Source organism: Panthera tigris, chromosome C1 (genome assembly GCF_018350195.1).
Source record: "Panthera tigris isolate Pti1 chromosome C1, P.tigris_Pti1_mat1.1, whole genome shotgun sequence".
Classification (NCBI taxonomy): domain Eukaryota; kingdom Metazoa; phylum Chordata; class Mammalia; order Carnivora; family Felidae; genus Panthera; species Panthera tigris.
In genome coordinates, this window is record NC_056667.1 from 185,277,552 (window position 1) to 185,292,549 (window position 14,998).

At 36.3% G+C, this 14,998-nt stretch overlaps 1 protein-coding gene and 1 long non-coding RNA gene across 5 annotated transcripts in view; one reads left to right on the forward strand and one right to left on the reverse strand.

Moving 5' to 3' along the window:
- Positions 1-199: 199 nt before the first annotated feature.
- The window catches only part of ORC2 (origin recognition complex subunit 2), a 42,302-nt gene continuing 27,503 nt past the window's right edge, over positions 200-14,998 (reverse strand). For all 4 annotated transcript variants that reach the window (XM_015540980.2, XM_015540979.2, XM_042995038.1 and 1 more), the window contains exons 12-18: positions 12,643-12,775; positions 11,769-11,865; positions 8,720-8,866; positions 7,930-8,101; positions 4,351-4,412; positions 3,104-3,222; positions 200-1,103 (exon numbers count right to left, since the gene is read on the reverse strand). In XM_015540980.2, coding sequence (XP_015396466.1) covers positions 1,017-1,103; positions 3,104-3,222; positions 4,351-4,412; positions 7,930-8,101; positions 8,720-8,866; positions 11,769-11,865; positions 12,643-12,775 — 817 coding nt within the window. In that variant the 3' untranslated portion in view covers positions 200-1,016. The remainder of the gene's footprint in view (positions 1,104-3,103; positions 3,223-4,350; positions 4,413-7,929; positions 8,102-8,719; positions 8,867-11,768; positions 11,866-12,642; positions 12,776-14,998) is intronic.
- On the forward strand, positions 10,467-14,313 carry LOC122240997. The gene is made up of 4 exons (XR_006220884.1): positions 10,467-10,862; positions 11,502-11,665; positions 11,795-11,887; positions 13,546-14,313. It is a non-coding gene; the product is annotated as an uncharacterized LOC122240997 (long non-coding RNA).

A 14,998-nucleotide genomic window follows, 5' to 3' on the forward strand; every position in this document is an offset into this window, starting at 1 on the left:
ACCAGTGGCCAAGGTTAGCCTTTTTCTCTTTCCTAAGGAAAAAGACTTGTGTAAATATTTCGAAGGCTTGAAATTATTACTTTAAGAAAAAAACTGAAACGTCTTACAGTGAGTTTTAGGTCTACTTGATAGAGAAATCAAGATTAAAGCAGCCATTTATATGCTACTCACTTGCATGTTACTGAAGAAAAAATGTCAATAGAAGAATAACTGAATTTTTATTTTCTGTTTGTTGAAAACAATGACTAAAATGTAATTCAGGATTGTGTTTCTGTAGCCTGGCTTCTCACTCGTGTCATGAGGATGATGGCACAGATATTAATTTTTCCAAGTACCATAATTATTGTTCATGTGCTTTCTAAGGTGGGTACACATCTTATATACTCATTATGCTTTTCCCACTGTCCCAAAGAAATAGTGTCATGCCCTCTTCCTCCCTACCCCCACCAGCATGTAATCTAAATCCAAAAGGAGAAAGCTACATCACCTACTCTTCCCCAGTCTTACACACCTTTTGTTAAGCCTTTCAAGAGCAGGAAGATGATCTGCCTTCTCCTTTATACTCATCAGCTCTGACAGAACAGCAAATAAAGTAGATTTATGTGATGCCAATGTTTTTGTACTTCCATACTCTAGAATAAACACATTTGCAAACAGCTCTGGGGGGTGTTTAAAAGGCCCTCAAAAAATTAGGAATAGTATCATCTCTAGTATAAAAGAATTCAAAAACAACCAGCTCCAAATAGTCCCTGAGCACACTGTTCATTCCAGCATGAAGTCTCCAGAGAGGTAATGAATGAAAGGCACGTTTTCTCCTACTTGAGGACCACTGCATAGTACTAGAGATGGTACACCAGCCAGGCTAATCAAGGTTCTAATCGATGACATTCCCCCTCCTAATTTTAAGTCTTATACACTGGAAAAAAGAGTCTAATGTTAGATGTAAACACAACACTTTAGAGGAGTGGCAGCTGGGGTCCAACAACCCTTCTACAGAAGAAGAGTAAAGGGCAGCTTCAAGACTCTTCTTCTTCCTTTTCCAGGAAATCAGTCAATGTTCCATTGTCCACAGGAATTAACAAATATTCTACTCCATCAGTTCCCTAAAAGATGTGAGAATACCCTGGATGTTAGTCATTTGTAAAGATATATGTGAATCTTGTTGTAGGTTAAACAGAAAAATAGATTTAATATTTTACATAAATATGGAAATGTAAAGATTAAGGCAAAAGGGCAGGCATATATATTTAAATACACTGAATTCATAGTTAAACCACTTCATCGTGGAAAAGACTGGAGAGTAAGTAGATTTCTTTACCCTCCTGGTCTTTCTAGAATTTTACATACTGATTTCTTGGTTCTTTTATCCAGGTATCTCCCCTAATCCCCTTTTTAAAAAAGTAATCTCTACACCCAACGTGGAGCTTGAACTCATGACTCTGAGATCAAGAGTTCCATGCTCTACTGACTGTGCCAGCCAGGTGTCCCCCAGGTATCTCACCTTTTTAAAATAACCCTCACTAGACTCTCAATTCTATCACCCAACCTCTGTACCTTTCCAGAAGAGTCATCAATATTTGGTGGTCTCCACTTCTTCACCTTTCACTCAACCCAGTCCAACCTAGCTACTACCACCATTATATGTCATCAAAAGAACTTTTGCTTGGACCACCAAGGAATTCCTTATTCCTAAGTCCAATACAGATTGTCGGTTTTCATCTTTTTGGCCTGTCTGCAGAACCTGGCACTGCTGACTGTTCTTTCTTAAAACATGCCTCTCTTGGCTTCTGTGACATCATATCCTGTTTTTCTTCCTGGCTGTCTGGCTATTATTCCCACCTCTACAAGCTTATCTTCTACTTAGCCATTAAATGTCGCACTTCTGGGCTTAGTTCCTGGCCTCCTAATCTCACTGTATGTCCTCTCTCATGATAGTCCTACCAATGGCTGGTTTCCATTACAACCTAAATATGCAAGGATCAGTCTTCTATCTCTAGCCCAATCTTTGCTCTGGTTTCTTGTCCCAGGATATCCAGTTGCCTAGCTGACATCTCCATTTGCAAATCTCGAAAGAATCTCAAAGAGTAAGTTCAGATGTACTGCAATCACAAACTTATGATCTGTCTACCCAAAAATGTTTCTCATCCGGTGATCTTACCATCTCTCTGGTTATGCAAGCCAGGTACCAGAAATCATTCTTTACACTTTCCCTTGGCTCTCACATCCAACCTATTATCAATTCTTGTCAGTTCTACCTCCTAAGTATATCTGGATTCCAACCCCTTTTCTCTCTTCATCCTAGTCAAGTTACCATCATCTCACCCAGACTACTAACAGTTTCCTAACTGGTCTCTGGGAATTGACTTTTAGCAATTCCCACCTCACCCTGCCCCATTCCACTTTGCATAACCAGAGTCAGAACAATTTTTTTTAATGACTTCCCTTAATCTTCAAATGAAGATTAGAATCTTTTCCGTGGCCTAAAAGCAGTATACCATTGTCTTTTCAGCCTCTCATTCTGTGCCATGCTGGCCTTGTTTTTCTCTGACCAGTTATCTCCCAATATTCCTTGAGATCTCAGCTCAGTGGTCTGATAACCATAATTAGGTCGGATTCACATATTACGCTCTTTCAGAACCATGTACCCTTCTGATCATAGGACTTAACCACAATTAAAAATTGACATGTGTGTGATTATTTGACAAATGCCCATCTCCTCCATTAGACTTTAAGCTCCATCAGAAATTCGGTTTTTGCTTACTATTGTATCCTAATACTTAGCGCAATATCTGATATGTAGTTAGTGCTCCATGTAGACTCAATTGGTGATGTGGTAGAAGAAAAAGAGGGAAAAGGGAATACAATTATTTGACTTATATTTCTAATGGTCTGTTACCCTGGCTAAGTTTTCTGCTCTGAAACTGAGTACTTCTTTCTATAGAACTTAATCTATAGAACTTAAATTGTACATGGCCTAAATGGATCCTTGGGACCCGTCATGGAACCTCTACTTGTTTCCTAAAGTCGACTCAAAGGCATACTTGTCCTTAACTAAACAAGAGATAAGGTATTCCTGGCATATAATCTGTAACAGCAGTCTCACCTTCTTTGTTCTTATAAGCTTGTGGTCCCTAAATTCAGTTAGCTGGGCCCGAAGTGTCAGATCACTATTGACCAGGAATGCCTCTCGACACTGTTGGTAAAAATCTTGAAAAGAAAGTCCTAGAGAGTTCAAAAGGAGATGTGAACATAAGTTAGCATTTAAGACATCACCCCATATATGGTTACCCATTCCAAAGAACACAGAAAAAAAGTGCTATTGCCACAGTATACCAAAGTAGTCAGTTTTAAGTACCTCTGGAAGAAACAAACTAGAGAAAACTTAATTATTATACACTGTGACTTAGATATATCTATTTAAAAAAAAAAATTTTTTTTTTAATGTTTTATTTTTTGAGAGAGACAGAGTGTGAGTGGGGGAGGGGCAGAGAGAGAGAGAGAAGGAGACACAGAATCCAAAGCAGGCTCCAGGCTCTGAGCTGTCAGCACAGAGCCTGACGCGGGGCTCGAACCCACAAGCTGTGAGATCATGACCTGAGCCGAAGTCAGACGCTTAACTGACTGAGCCACCGAGGCGCCCCTAGATATATCTATTTTTAAAGAGAACTGATTGGTTGAAAGTAGTCAACTGACCAAGTAAAACCTAACTCTGTGGGCAGCTTTAAACAGCATGAATAACGCTGACTTTTAAAGAAGGAACTAGTAAGTCAGGAGAGCTGAACGGTTATTAAAATATTTATCTAAGTTAATGGTTTTACTCAAGGGGAAGAAAATCTGCTAAGATGCCCAGCATATGAAATATGTTATCTGTAGACACATGTCCACAGTTACTACCATAGGAAATTTAAAAATAGGCCGGAAATGGGGCACCTGGGTGGCTCAGTTGGTTAAGTGCCCAAATTTGGCTCAGGTCACGATCTCAGAGTTTGTGAGTTTGAGGCTCGTGGGCTCTGCACTGACGAGGAGTATGAAGCTCGCTTGGGATTCTCTGTCTTCCTCTCTCTGCCCCTCCCCTGCTCTCTCTCTCTTTCAAAAATAAATAAAACATTAAAAAGAAAAAAAAAAAAAGGCGGCCAGATGGGGTCTTTCAATGTGCATTGGCAAACAGTGCGTTAAGCAGTGTTATCTGTGGGGCTTCTTGAAAATGTGCTATGTGGCAGACAAACTGATCACAGACCAAACCATTTATTTGCTCCTTTGAAACACTGCAGTGCTATTATTAGATTCCAGAAAAAGGAATTTATGGGGTGAAACAAACTCAAACAATTTAATATTATAATTATTGGATACCAATGTAAGAAGGGTTATCCTGGTTATCCAGTTGATACTTTATTAGTAGCCTGAAGATCCCCCTAAGGAAAAAAAAAAAAAAAAAATCAAATCCAGAACGTTAACATCAAAAGGTAACAGTAAAATACACAAAGATAATTTGAAATACTTGGCTTATACATACTCTCTTCTGTTCTTTTCTCCAAGGAAGCTGGCCTACTTAAAAAAGAGAAGCTTTTTTATAGACTTTTAAAGAAAATCTAGGAGTTTTCTTTAAGGCTACAGGTTGGTTCAGGTTAGAAAATTTTGAATATATAATAAAATGTAAAGAGAATATTAATCCCATAACCCTAAAATAACAACCACAAACATTTGATGTGGAAATCATATTTATGTATGCTGCCTTCTCAAATCTTTGTGGAATAAAGCAGGGTGGAAACACAAATTCATGCATTTATATATAGTATATACCATTTTATATCTCACCTTTTCACTTAACTGATTTTCCCATATCATTAAAAAGTCTTCCTAAATTTTTAATGGCTGCTCATCTGTCATATCGTGTACCACACAGTTACCATTGCCCTACCTGTTTTGGATGTTTACTTCCAATTTTATTAAAAATAACTCCACATTAAGTTGTACATATTCTTTCATCTCAATTTCTACAGGAGACTGCACAAAGTCGAATTATGGGGCTGGAAGCATGTTACACACCCTGAGATTTTCAGGAGTCCTTGGGTGTGGCAAAAATTTTAAATCTTTACATTTTAATTTTTAAGATGATCTAGAAAATAATCACATAAGTGTTTCTGGATCATCTGACCATGTTAGAACTAGATACTGCCACTCACTACACAGCTAAATGTTGATTAAGATTTTTTTATCACATTCATACCAAGTAAACACTAAATGATATAGGAGTTTGCAGAATGAAACAAAATTTCATAGTTACAAAAAAAAAGCATCGGGGACACCTGGGTGGCTCAGTCGGTTAAGCGTCCGACTTTGGCTCAGGTCATGATCTCACAGCTCATGGGTTTGAGCCCCATATTGGACTCTGTGCTGACAGCTCGGAGCCTGGAGCCTGCTTCGGATTCTGTGTCTCCCTCCCTCTCTCTCTGTTCCTCCCCCACTCGCACTCTCTCTCTCTCAAAAAAAAAAAAAAAAAAAAAAAAAGCGTTGGAGGCTAATACATAGACATTTAAGTATGCCAAACTAAAAACTGCTTGCATTAGAGCAGAGTCCTATTTAACGTTGTACTTATATTGTATGGATTCCCACCTTCATACATAGCAACTTGCAATAGTCCATTAACAGTAAACATAAGAAGATTGAAACCTTTTTCTATTGCAATTTAATAGAAATTTTGATTAGATACCGATTTAATGCATATTTCAATACTAATACAATACTAATCTTCAGGTCTACAAAGCAGCTTTACAGAGTAACAAAATTAATTAAAATCAGTAATTGAGGGCCAACATGAGGGAGTCTTGTGGTACCGATACAGCTGAGTATCTTGACTGTGGTGGTTATAGGGATGTAAGGCTCCGCATGTGACTAAACTGCAAGGGCTATGAGCATACACTTGCACATACACAAATGAGTGCACATGTCCACGGTGAAATCTGAATAAGCTCTATGGATTGTACCAATGTCTGGTTTTGGTTTAATACTGCACTGTGATGGGAGGTATTTGGGAAAGGGGTACTCAGGACTTTCCTGGACATTTCTTTATAGCCTTCTGTGAATACTCCAAAAGTTTTTAAAAAAGCAAACACATAAAAGAAAAATAAATGGGAAAAATTTTTCTAGAATGAAAAGATTTGAAAGTTTTTGCCTATCCCATCCCCTAGTTATTCCCCTCCCTTTTATACAGTGTGTACTATCCTGAATTAGGTATTTTTCATTTCTGTGCACATTTTGAAATTTAACCATAATGACATATGCATAGAGTATTAAAATACTACATAATACATAAAGTATTACAGTGCTATAAAGTATTGTTTTACATGCTTTTTTTCATATCTACCATCCTGTCTGGTTTAGCATTTGTCCTCAACAGAAATGTCTGGGTTTGGACAGTATGTGGTATTGTCCTACTACTGTTACCCCACATAAGTCAGACTCCCAACTGCCTTTGCTGCTCTTACATCCAGAACACAGCTGGGCTGTGGCTTCCATTCTCTCACTGCTCTATGATTGCTTCATTGAGATGTTCATATTTTCAGTCAGGCTATAATCTTTTTGTTTTTCCTTTGGTCCTTTTATATTTTATCTATTAATGCTATGTGTTTGGAACAAAAGGGGATGAATTAAAAGTGTGAAAACTATTGTACCATCCTGACTAGATGTGTCCATTGCTCTTGGGAGAAAAAAAAGACCTTGCTAGTCTCATCTGCTTTAAGAAACTTTGCATTTTTGTGTCAAATTTAAAACACAAGAAAAATCGATGTTTGGATTAATTTATAGGTCCAATACATTCTCACTTGCTACCTCTATAATGTTCAGTCCACTCATCCAAGAACACACTATTTTTCATCTTTTCAAATCTTAATTATTTTTAACAGGGTTTATTGTTTTCAAACACTTCATCTTGTTAAAAATTGCTCTAGAATTCTATTCTTTTGGGGGGGGGAACTGGTACTAAAAGCCTTTTTCAGTAAGTTATCATGCCCTTTATGTTTTGCCAGTTTATGCCATATCCAGCTTTTCTTAGCATTTCTTAATTCAGATACACCTCTTGGTGGGGCTGCTGAAAGGGCTCCACTAGAGACATTATACAAAGATCTTTAAGGGCAAGAGCTTTGGAGCCCAGCAGATGTGGATCAAAATCTCTGCCCATTGCTATCTACCTTAGAGTAGCTGTGAGGATCAAATGAGTTATTTCATGTGAAGGGCCCCATGTTTGAATCAGAATGTTCAGTATATAATTAAAAATAACCCTCAGATTTAAGTAAAATCAAAATTCTTTTTCCTCCAGTGACCACTATCTTGAGATGTCTTATTTAGAAATATAATAATTAATGGGGTGCCTGGGTGGCTCAGGTCATGATCTCACGGTTCATGAGTTCTAGCCACACTTTGGGTGAGCCCTGCTTCTCTATCCCCCTCTCTCTCACTTTCTCTCTGCCCCTCGCTGACTTGTGCCCTGTCTCTCAAAAAAAAATTTAGAAATATAAAAATTCAGAAAAAGAAATATTGACACTACTGTTTGAGGAGTCTGCCTATTGCATAACCCAGTACTGCCAACTAGTTTTTACTATTTCTCTTAATCCTTCAAACTAAGTAGAGACTTTATTATTACCATTAAAACCTACTACTGCATGTCTTAAAACGTATGGAGTTTTTAAAAAGAAACTGCAGGGGCGCCTGAGTGGCTCAGTTGGTTAGGCATCTGACTTTGGCTCAGGTCATGATCTCGTGGTTTGTGAGTTCAAGCCCCACATCAGGCTCTGTGCTGACAGCTCAGAGCCTGGAGCCTACTTCAGACTCTATGTCTCTCTCTCTCTGCCCCTCCCCTGCTCACGCTCTGTCTTTCAATAATAAATAAATAAAAAAAAAAAGAAAGAAAGAAACTGTAGTTTTCATTCTTACCTTGCATTAGGGGTAAGGCTTCGTAAGACATGAGTTAGAGAACTCAGTGGTAATGATCCAGATTGTTTAACCAGAAGAGAATTCTCATAGGAAGTTTCTTCAGTATAAGGACTATATGTAGTAGTTTCATACCAGAGCCAGTTATAAAGACTCTGCTTTGCATGATCCCACACTACGGCATATAATTAAAGAAAACAAGAGTTATTAATTATTGTCATACTGTCATGTTACTAGATTCCACTCTAGGAAGTGGAAAGAATGAGAAAGCATTGAAATAAATGAATCCTAAAAATTTTCATTTTTGCCATTTTTCCATCCAAATCAGTACCTCACAATCTAATTTCATTGTCAGTCAACATCTATATCTGAATCTTTATTTGTATGCTGAATACAAGTAAAATATATTAGTGCTACACCAAGGCATTCTTTTGAAAAAATTTAATAACACTGTTCTTTTTGTGTTTTAAACATTTTTTTTTCTATAGGATCATCACAAAGTCTCTGAATTAAATGCATAAAATCAATGTTGCAATACTTACAAAGAGTAGAAAAAGACCAATATAATAGTTGGGCCTCTCCCCCTTCATGAAATGAATACCCCCTTTAGAATCTGAATTTTATCTCCAAGAATTATGCTCTAAATCAGATTGAGGACACTTTTATTTTTAGCAACCCATGTCTTTAAGCATGCAACAAAAAAAGTGTACTAAAAAAACAATAAAAATGTTGACTTACAATAGTAAAAAATTTTTTAAGACTGGTATCTCAAGAAAGAGAAGGGAAGACTTACTGAGAGGAGCATTGAGGTGATCAATAGATGCTATAAGGTATATATTATGTAAAGATGACAACTGTCCAATAATTTGCTGGCTTTTGTCTCCTCTCAACATTTGGCTATCCAAATTGTGGATGAGAAGGAAGAGTTCTAAAGAAGAATCTAAAAGGAAAGACAACTCAATTATTATTTACAAGGAGTATTTGTAAAGTCCTTACAACACAAAATGCCTGTGAATTAAAAAGTATCAAAGTAGTATAGGACAAGGGTAACTACTGCATAGCAGTATGTAATATATTTGAGAAGACAGCAGTCTCTCAAAAATAGGCAACATATTATTAAAGTTTTAAGGAAATTGGTTGAAAATCAGTGGGGACTGGGTGGTTAGACACTTAACTGGAAGGGTTAGTGCTCAAATCACATCATAAAGAAAGGAATTTTAATAAGGTACAGGAAATAGTGCAAGATGCATATTGGGTTGGAGGTAAATCTGTGCATGTTGCATTGCAAGGTAGAAGTAGAGCTGGCACACACACACACACACACACACACACACACACAGTTCTTACCAGGCATTAAGAGGCAAGATAGAAAACCCTGATTATCGTAAAAGGCAAAGAAGACAAAAAAAGGGGAGGGAGTGAAATTTAGGATATTGCTCAAGGCATCAGGAAAGTCAGAGAAGTAAATAGTATCATAAAGGTTAATGAAGGAAGAATTTGGAGGATGGAGCTGTCAACACCATTAATTACTGCAGAGATCAAGATAAAGAATGAGCCAAGGTCAACTGTGTTTAGTAAGAAAATTACACAAGTAATCAAGCATATAGTTCATGTAGCACAGAAGCAAGAAATTGAGGAAATAGGTAAAAAGGCATGACATGTCTTCAAAAACTCTGAAATCACTGAAACAAGAAAATAAAACAGTGTGGAAGGGCAGCAGAATCAGGTAAACCTTTTCTTATGATGGAAGAAGTCCTATATATGTTTAAAAGCCACTGGTAAGTCTCTCAGGAGTTGGTAAGAAATGAGACATTTAGCATTTATAATGGACAATAAGCCTACTAGAGTAAGTAAATTTCTCTCCCGCTGGGGCTAGAGGGACAAGAGAGACTATAGCAACAAAGATTCTGAGAACATTTTGAAAGTCCAAGGTTCCTTAAATTCTAGAAGCCACCATAATCAATAGTGTTTAAATTCTATATAGACATAGAATTCTATTTTGTAACTATATAAAATTATATGTTTACATCATATGCATTACACTATATGAACTATGTAATTATTTATTTATGAACTATGTAATTAGTTACATATATTCAAATTATATACCCATATGTGAAAACTTTTATTATAGTTTATATAATTACAAATATATTTTATATAAATAACCAAATATGCATTACATAAATGAATATATACATGTAAAATGACTCAGGCACTTATTTTAAACAATTTATAACCATACCAAAATTCTCTATCAGATTAAGTTACTCCTTTTTATTAAGTAGTAACTAAGTGACAATTGTTGGACCCTAAATAATTTTGTTTTTAGTTTTCTGAAATGCTCACATAGCCAAAACACTCACACCAAAAGAATAACAAAAAAATGCTTTTAGGGGTGCATTGGTAGCTCAGTCAGTTAAGTGTCCGGCTCTTGATCTCAGCTCAGGTCTTGGTTTCACTGTTGTGAGTACAAGCCCCACACTGAGCTCTGTGTTGGCCATGTAGCCTATTTAAAAAAAAAAAAATGCTTTTTTTCCATTCTGCAGATTTTAGTATATGAAATTATTCAAATGCAGTAATATTTACTGAGAATAAAGAAGAGAAGTGTTTTATAAAAATAGTAAACAATATAAAAATACCAAAGATGCACGTATCAACTGGGGGCACTTCACACAGGCCAAGTAAAACCTGAAAACTATTCTGAAATAATAGGCTTTTGGTTATACAAATTCAAGGTGTTTGGGGTAATTCTTTCCTGTTAGGTAAATGAAGTTCACAAAAAAGTTGATGGAAAAAGAAAGGGCAAATTACTGCTGAGAAATCTAAATCATCATTGAGAGAAGTGTTATTGAAATAATCCCCTGTACAGAATAATACAGAGCTTCCTCAGTCTCAGATGGGCATACATCCCGATAAACCCATCCTAAATTGAAGTAAGTCAAAAATACTTTTAATACACTCAACTGAACATCATAGCTTAGCCTAGCCCACCTTTTTAGTTTTTTTAATTTAAATTTTAGTTAACATACAGTACAGTGTTGGTTTCAGGAGAATTCAGTGATTCATCATCACTTACATACAACACCTAGTGCTCATCACAAGTGCCCTCCTTAATACCCATCACCCATCTAGACCGTTCCCCACCCACCTCCCTCCATCAACCCTCAGTTTGTTCTCTGTTGTTAAGAGTCTCTTGTGGTTTGTTTTCCTCTCTTCTCTTCCCCCCACCACCTTCCCATATGTTCATCTGTTTTGTTTCTTAAATTCCACATAGGAAGGAAATCGTATGGTATTTGTCTTTCTCTGATTGACTTATTTTGCTTAGCAAAATATTTTGCTTAGCTGGCTCCATCCATGTCAATGAAAATGGTAAGATTTCATTCTTGTTGATTAGCCTAGCCCACCTTAAATGTGCTCAGAACAGCCTATAGTTGGGTAAAATCATCTAACACAAAGTCTATTTTATAATAAAGTGTTGAATATCCTATGTAATTTATTGAATACTGTACCGAAAGTGAAAAACAATGGTTGTACGGGTACAGAATGGTTATATCAGTTATTTACTTTCATAGCCATGTGGCTGACGGGGAGCTGTGGCTTGCTGCCACTGCCCAGCATCACAACGGAGTGTAGCACCACATACCCCTAGCCCAGGAAAAGATTAAAAATGCAAACTTTCAAGTATGGTTTTCTACTGAATGTGTATTGGTTTTGCACCATCATAACATCAAAAGTGGTAAGTCAATCCATTTTAAATTGGGGACCTCCTATCTGTACGTGAATAAGTATAAGTGTATGCTTAGCTTTACCCTAAAACTAGAGCATCTACTTCATGTTACCTTCTTTAAATTTGTTTACTATCCAGTCTAGCTGATCCAGTACACTGCGGAAAGTACCCATATGATCGAGGACTTCTTCTGTTATAGAATTCAGGATCTATATCATAAAAGTGCAAGAGGTACATCAATTACTACTTATTCTATCATATAGGATAAATACAACTAGCAAATCAATCTTTTCTTATAAGTTAAAAATGAATTTAGATTTCCTATCAAGTCTAAAAAAACCACTTAAAAAATCCTTCTGGTTCTTAAGTATATCAAATTCATTTTTGGCATTAAGTTATGGCAAAAATGAAACATGGAAAAATACCAAAGACATAAAGATAAGAGGGTAGCAAAAATAACCCCCCTCCAACAAAACGGGAAACATTAGAAAACTATATATTTATCAAAGGAAATGGGATACACACATTAAAGACACTTTTCAGAAGGAATACTGCATTATTAATATCTAGCACCAAAAGGTTTTTGTTTTCAAACGATGAGAGGACACAAGCATTTGCACTAAAACTGACCTATGATACATTATAAAACTACAAACTATTACTTATTAGAGTACCAAAGTGACATAAAAGCAATAATAAAATCAAAGTCTTCCATAATCCTGTCCTTCACAAAAGTACTGTTGTTGGTATTTGGTAAACAAAACTAACATTTCTCTAAGATTTACTATATTTATCAGTTACAAAGTAGGAAATTCAGAGATGAGGTTTCAAAGCTAGAACCCTGAGTCCCAACACATGATCTTAAGCATTATGCAATCCTACTAGTGTCAAGGCTAAAAAAATTTGAATGTTCCAGAATGTAAATGGTATGGGTATCAAATGGCAGGGAATATAATGTTGCTCCTTTTAACATTTTTGAAACTTACTGATTTCACACTTATTCCAGGAAAGAAGCCATTGATGACAACATGAATGGAATCTTGCAGCACAGTGGTTCGAAACCTTTCTAGTAAATCTCTTTTAGAACCCAAACCAAAAAGCACAATGTTGAACCCCAGGCTGTTAGGAAAGATAGCATTCATGAAATTAAAGTTCAGTACCTCTTACTTAATTTTTTAGAATTAACTAGTTTAAGTTTATAAAAAATACAGAAAGAACTAGGATGACTAAAGAACTACACTGATTCTCAACTTATACAAGGTAATAAAAGCGCAATTTTATTATTATCTGTACACCAAACTTACAGGTCCAGCATCAGTAACTTTCTCTCCAGCTCTTAATACCTTTCAGGTGATGGATGGCTGGAGGCAAGGGAGAACAACAGGAGGCACAAGGCACTAAACAGTTGTACAAGCTGAAGCTGAGTTTTAATAGATTAAATAGGAAAAGTAAGCAGAGGCCAAATCACAAAGGTCTTGTTAAGTCAACTAAGACATTAGATTTTATTTAAAGGACAATGACCATTTAACAGTAACTAGTCAGGTGTTAACTGAAAGGTTTTAAGTAGGAAAGTAGCATGATATTTTCACCCTGGCTGAATAGGGCGGATGGACAGAAGAAGGGGAAAACTGCCAAAGATGATGAGCTTGAATTAGGTGTTATGGAGAAAAATAGAAGTTATCAAGAGCTTTACATGTCAAATCAATAGGATTTGAAGAGTGATTAGATGTGGAAGGTGAGAGAAAGGGAATATTTCAAAATAACTTGTTTTTTTTTTGGCCTAGGCAACTATGTGGATGAAGTGACTTTCACTGTGCCAGGCTGCAGGGGCAGGTGGCAATGAGGGGTCTAAGAGGAGTTAAATTTTATATATATTGAATTATTTACAGGACATCAACATGGAAACCCTCCAGTATACACTGATGTACCTGTATATGCTGCTGAGGAGTGAGATCTGGGCTGGCCTGGAGAAATCATGGGAGTTATTCACATGCAAAAAGCAACCAAAGCCCAGAGAGTGAATGAGAAGATTAGAACACCAAGCACCTAGGGGTCAAGCTAAAACTCAACTCCATGATTGTTTATAGAAGTCTATCAGAAACAGTATTTATGTGATGCTTTGTAGCAATGCAGGGGAGCCTAGGAATAGAAGAAAGGCAATAACCCCCAAAGTAGAGATAGATGGTGCAAGGTAGCAGCACCAGAAAAAAAAGTAAGGGAATTCAGAGAGTCGACAATTCTGTTAAGTAGCTGAATGAGGTATAGGCTGGGAAGCAAAGTCAAACAAGTTATCAGAGTTGACATACTGGAAGGAGGAACTGGTGGATGCTGTGGGATGGGATCAGAGTGAAGAGCTACTTTACAAATTTATAATGAACAGATCTACAAAAAGTTATTAGGAGAAACTGAGGTCCTAGCAATGAAGATAGGCATAACCCTTTGATGTGTTACTGGCAAAAGAAAGCCAGGATCAATTGAGGAAAATTGTGCCAATTTCTAGTTTTACTGCTTGGTGGACCTGACTTCTTATTTATCCCTGTGACTATGTAACTGTGAGTATACATGTACAATACCATACATTTTAAGCACTTCCTTATACTAAGATCCTTTTTAATAAAAGTGTAAAAGTAATTATAGTAAAAAAAAAAAGTTTTCATTTTAACCATTGTTCTAATTGTTTTAATGGGAATTTGAAATTTAACCTGAGGTATCTGAAAAATGGTAAAATTCAAAAAATATTCAAAGAAATAATTTTTAAATGGTAAAATGGTATTTATAGGACAGATAAAAACCTGAAGATCTATAGCACATGAATACAGAATAAGATTAAAATATATATATATTCTTTTTAGAAACTTTGCTGTGGAAAACTGGATTAAAATCTAACTGAGGGGCACCTGCGTGGCTCAGGCGGTTAAGTGTCTGAATCTTGATTTCAGTTCAGGTCATGATCCCAGGGATATGGGACTGAGCCCCACATGGGGGCTCCACATGGAACGTGGAGCCTGCTTAAGATTCTCTCTTTCTCTCTCTAACCCTCCCCTGCGCTCTCTCTTAAAAACAAAGAAAAAAATCTAATTGATATATCTTATCAGTCTTGACAGATTAGATTTTTCAATATTTTTACAAGTAATAACAATTCTAATAAAGGCTATTTTACCAATGGCTTTCATATATGATAAACTTAGACACATTTCTTGAAAACTAGATTTTCTGAGATGAGTCATACAATATGACATTTCTACATCTGAGTCATCAAATTAGGAAAACACCTATTTTTTTCACAATTTTATATGTAAAAATGTATCAAGTTGATTGCAAAAAGAAAATTAAATGTTAGAT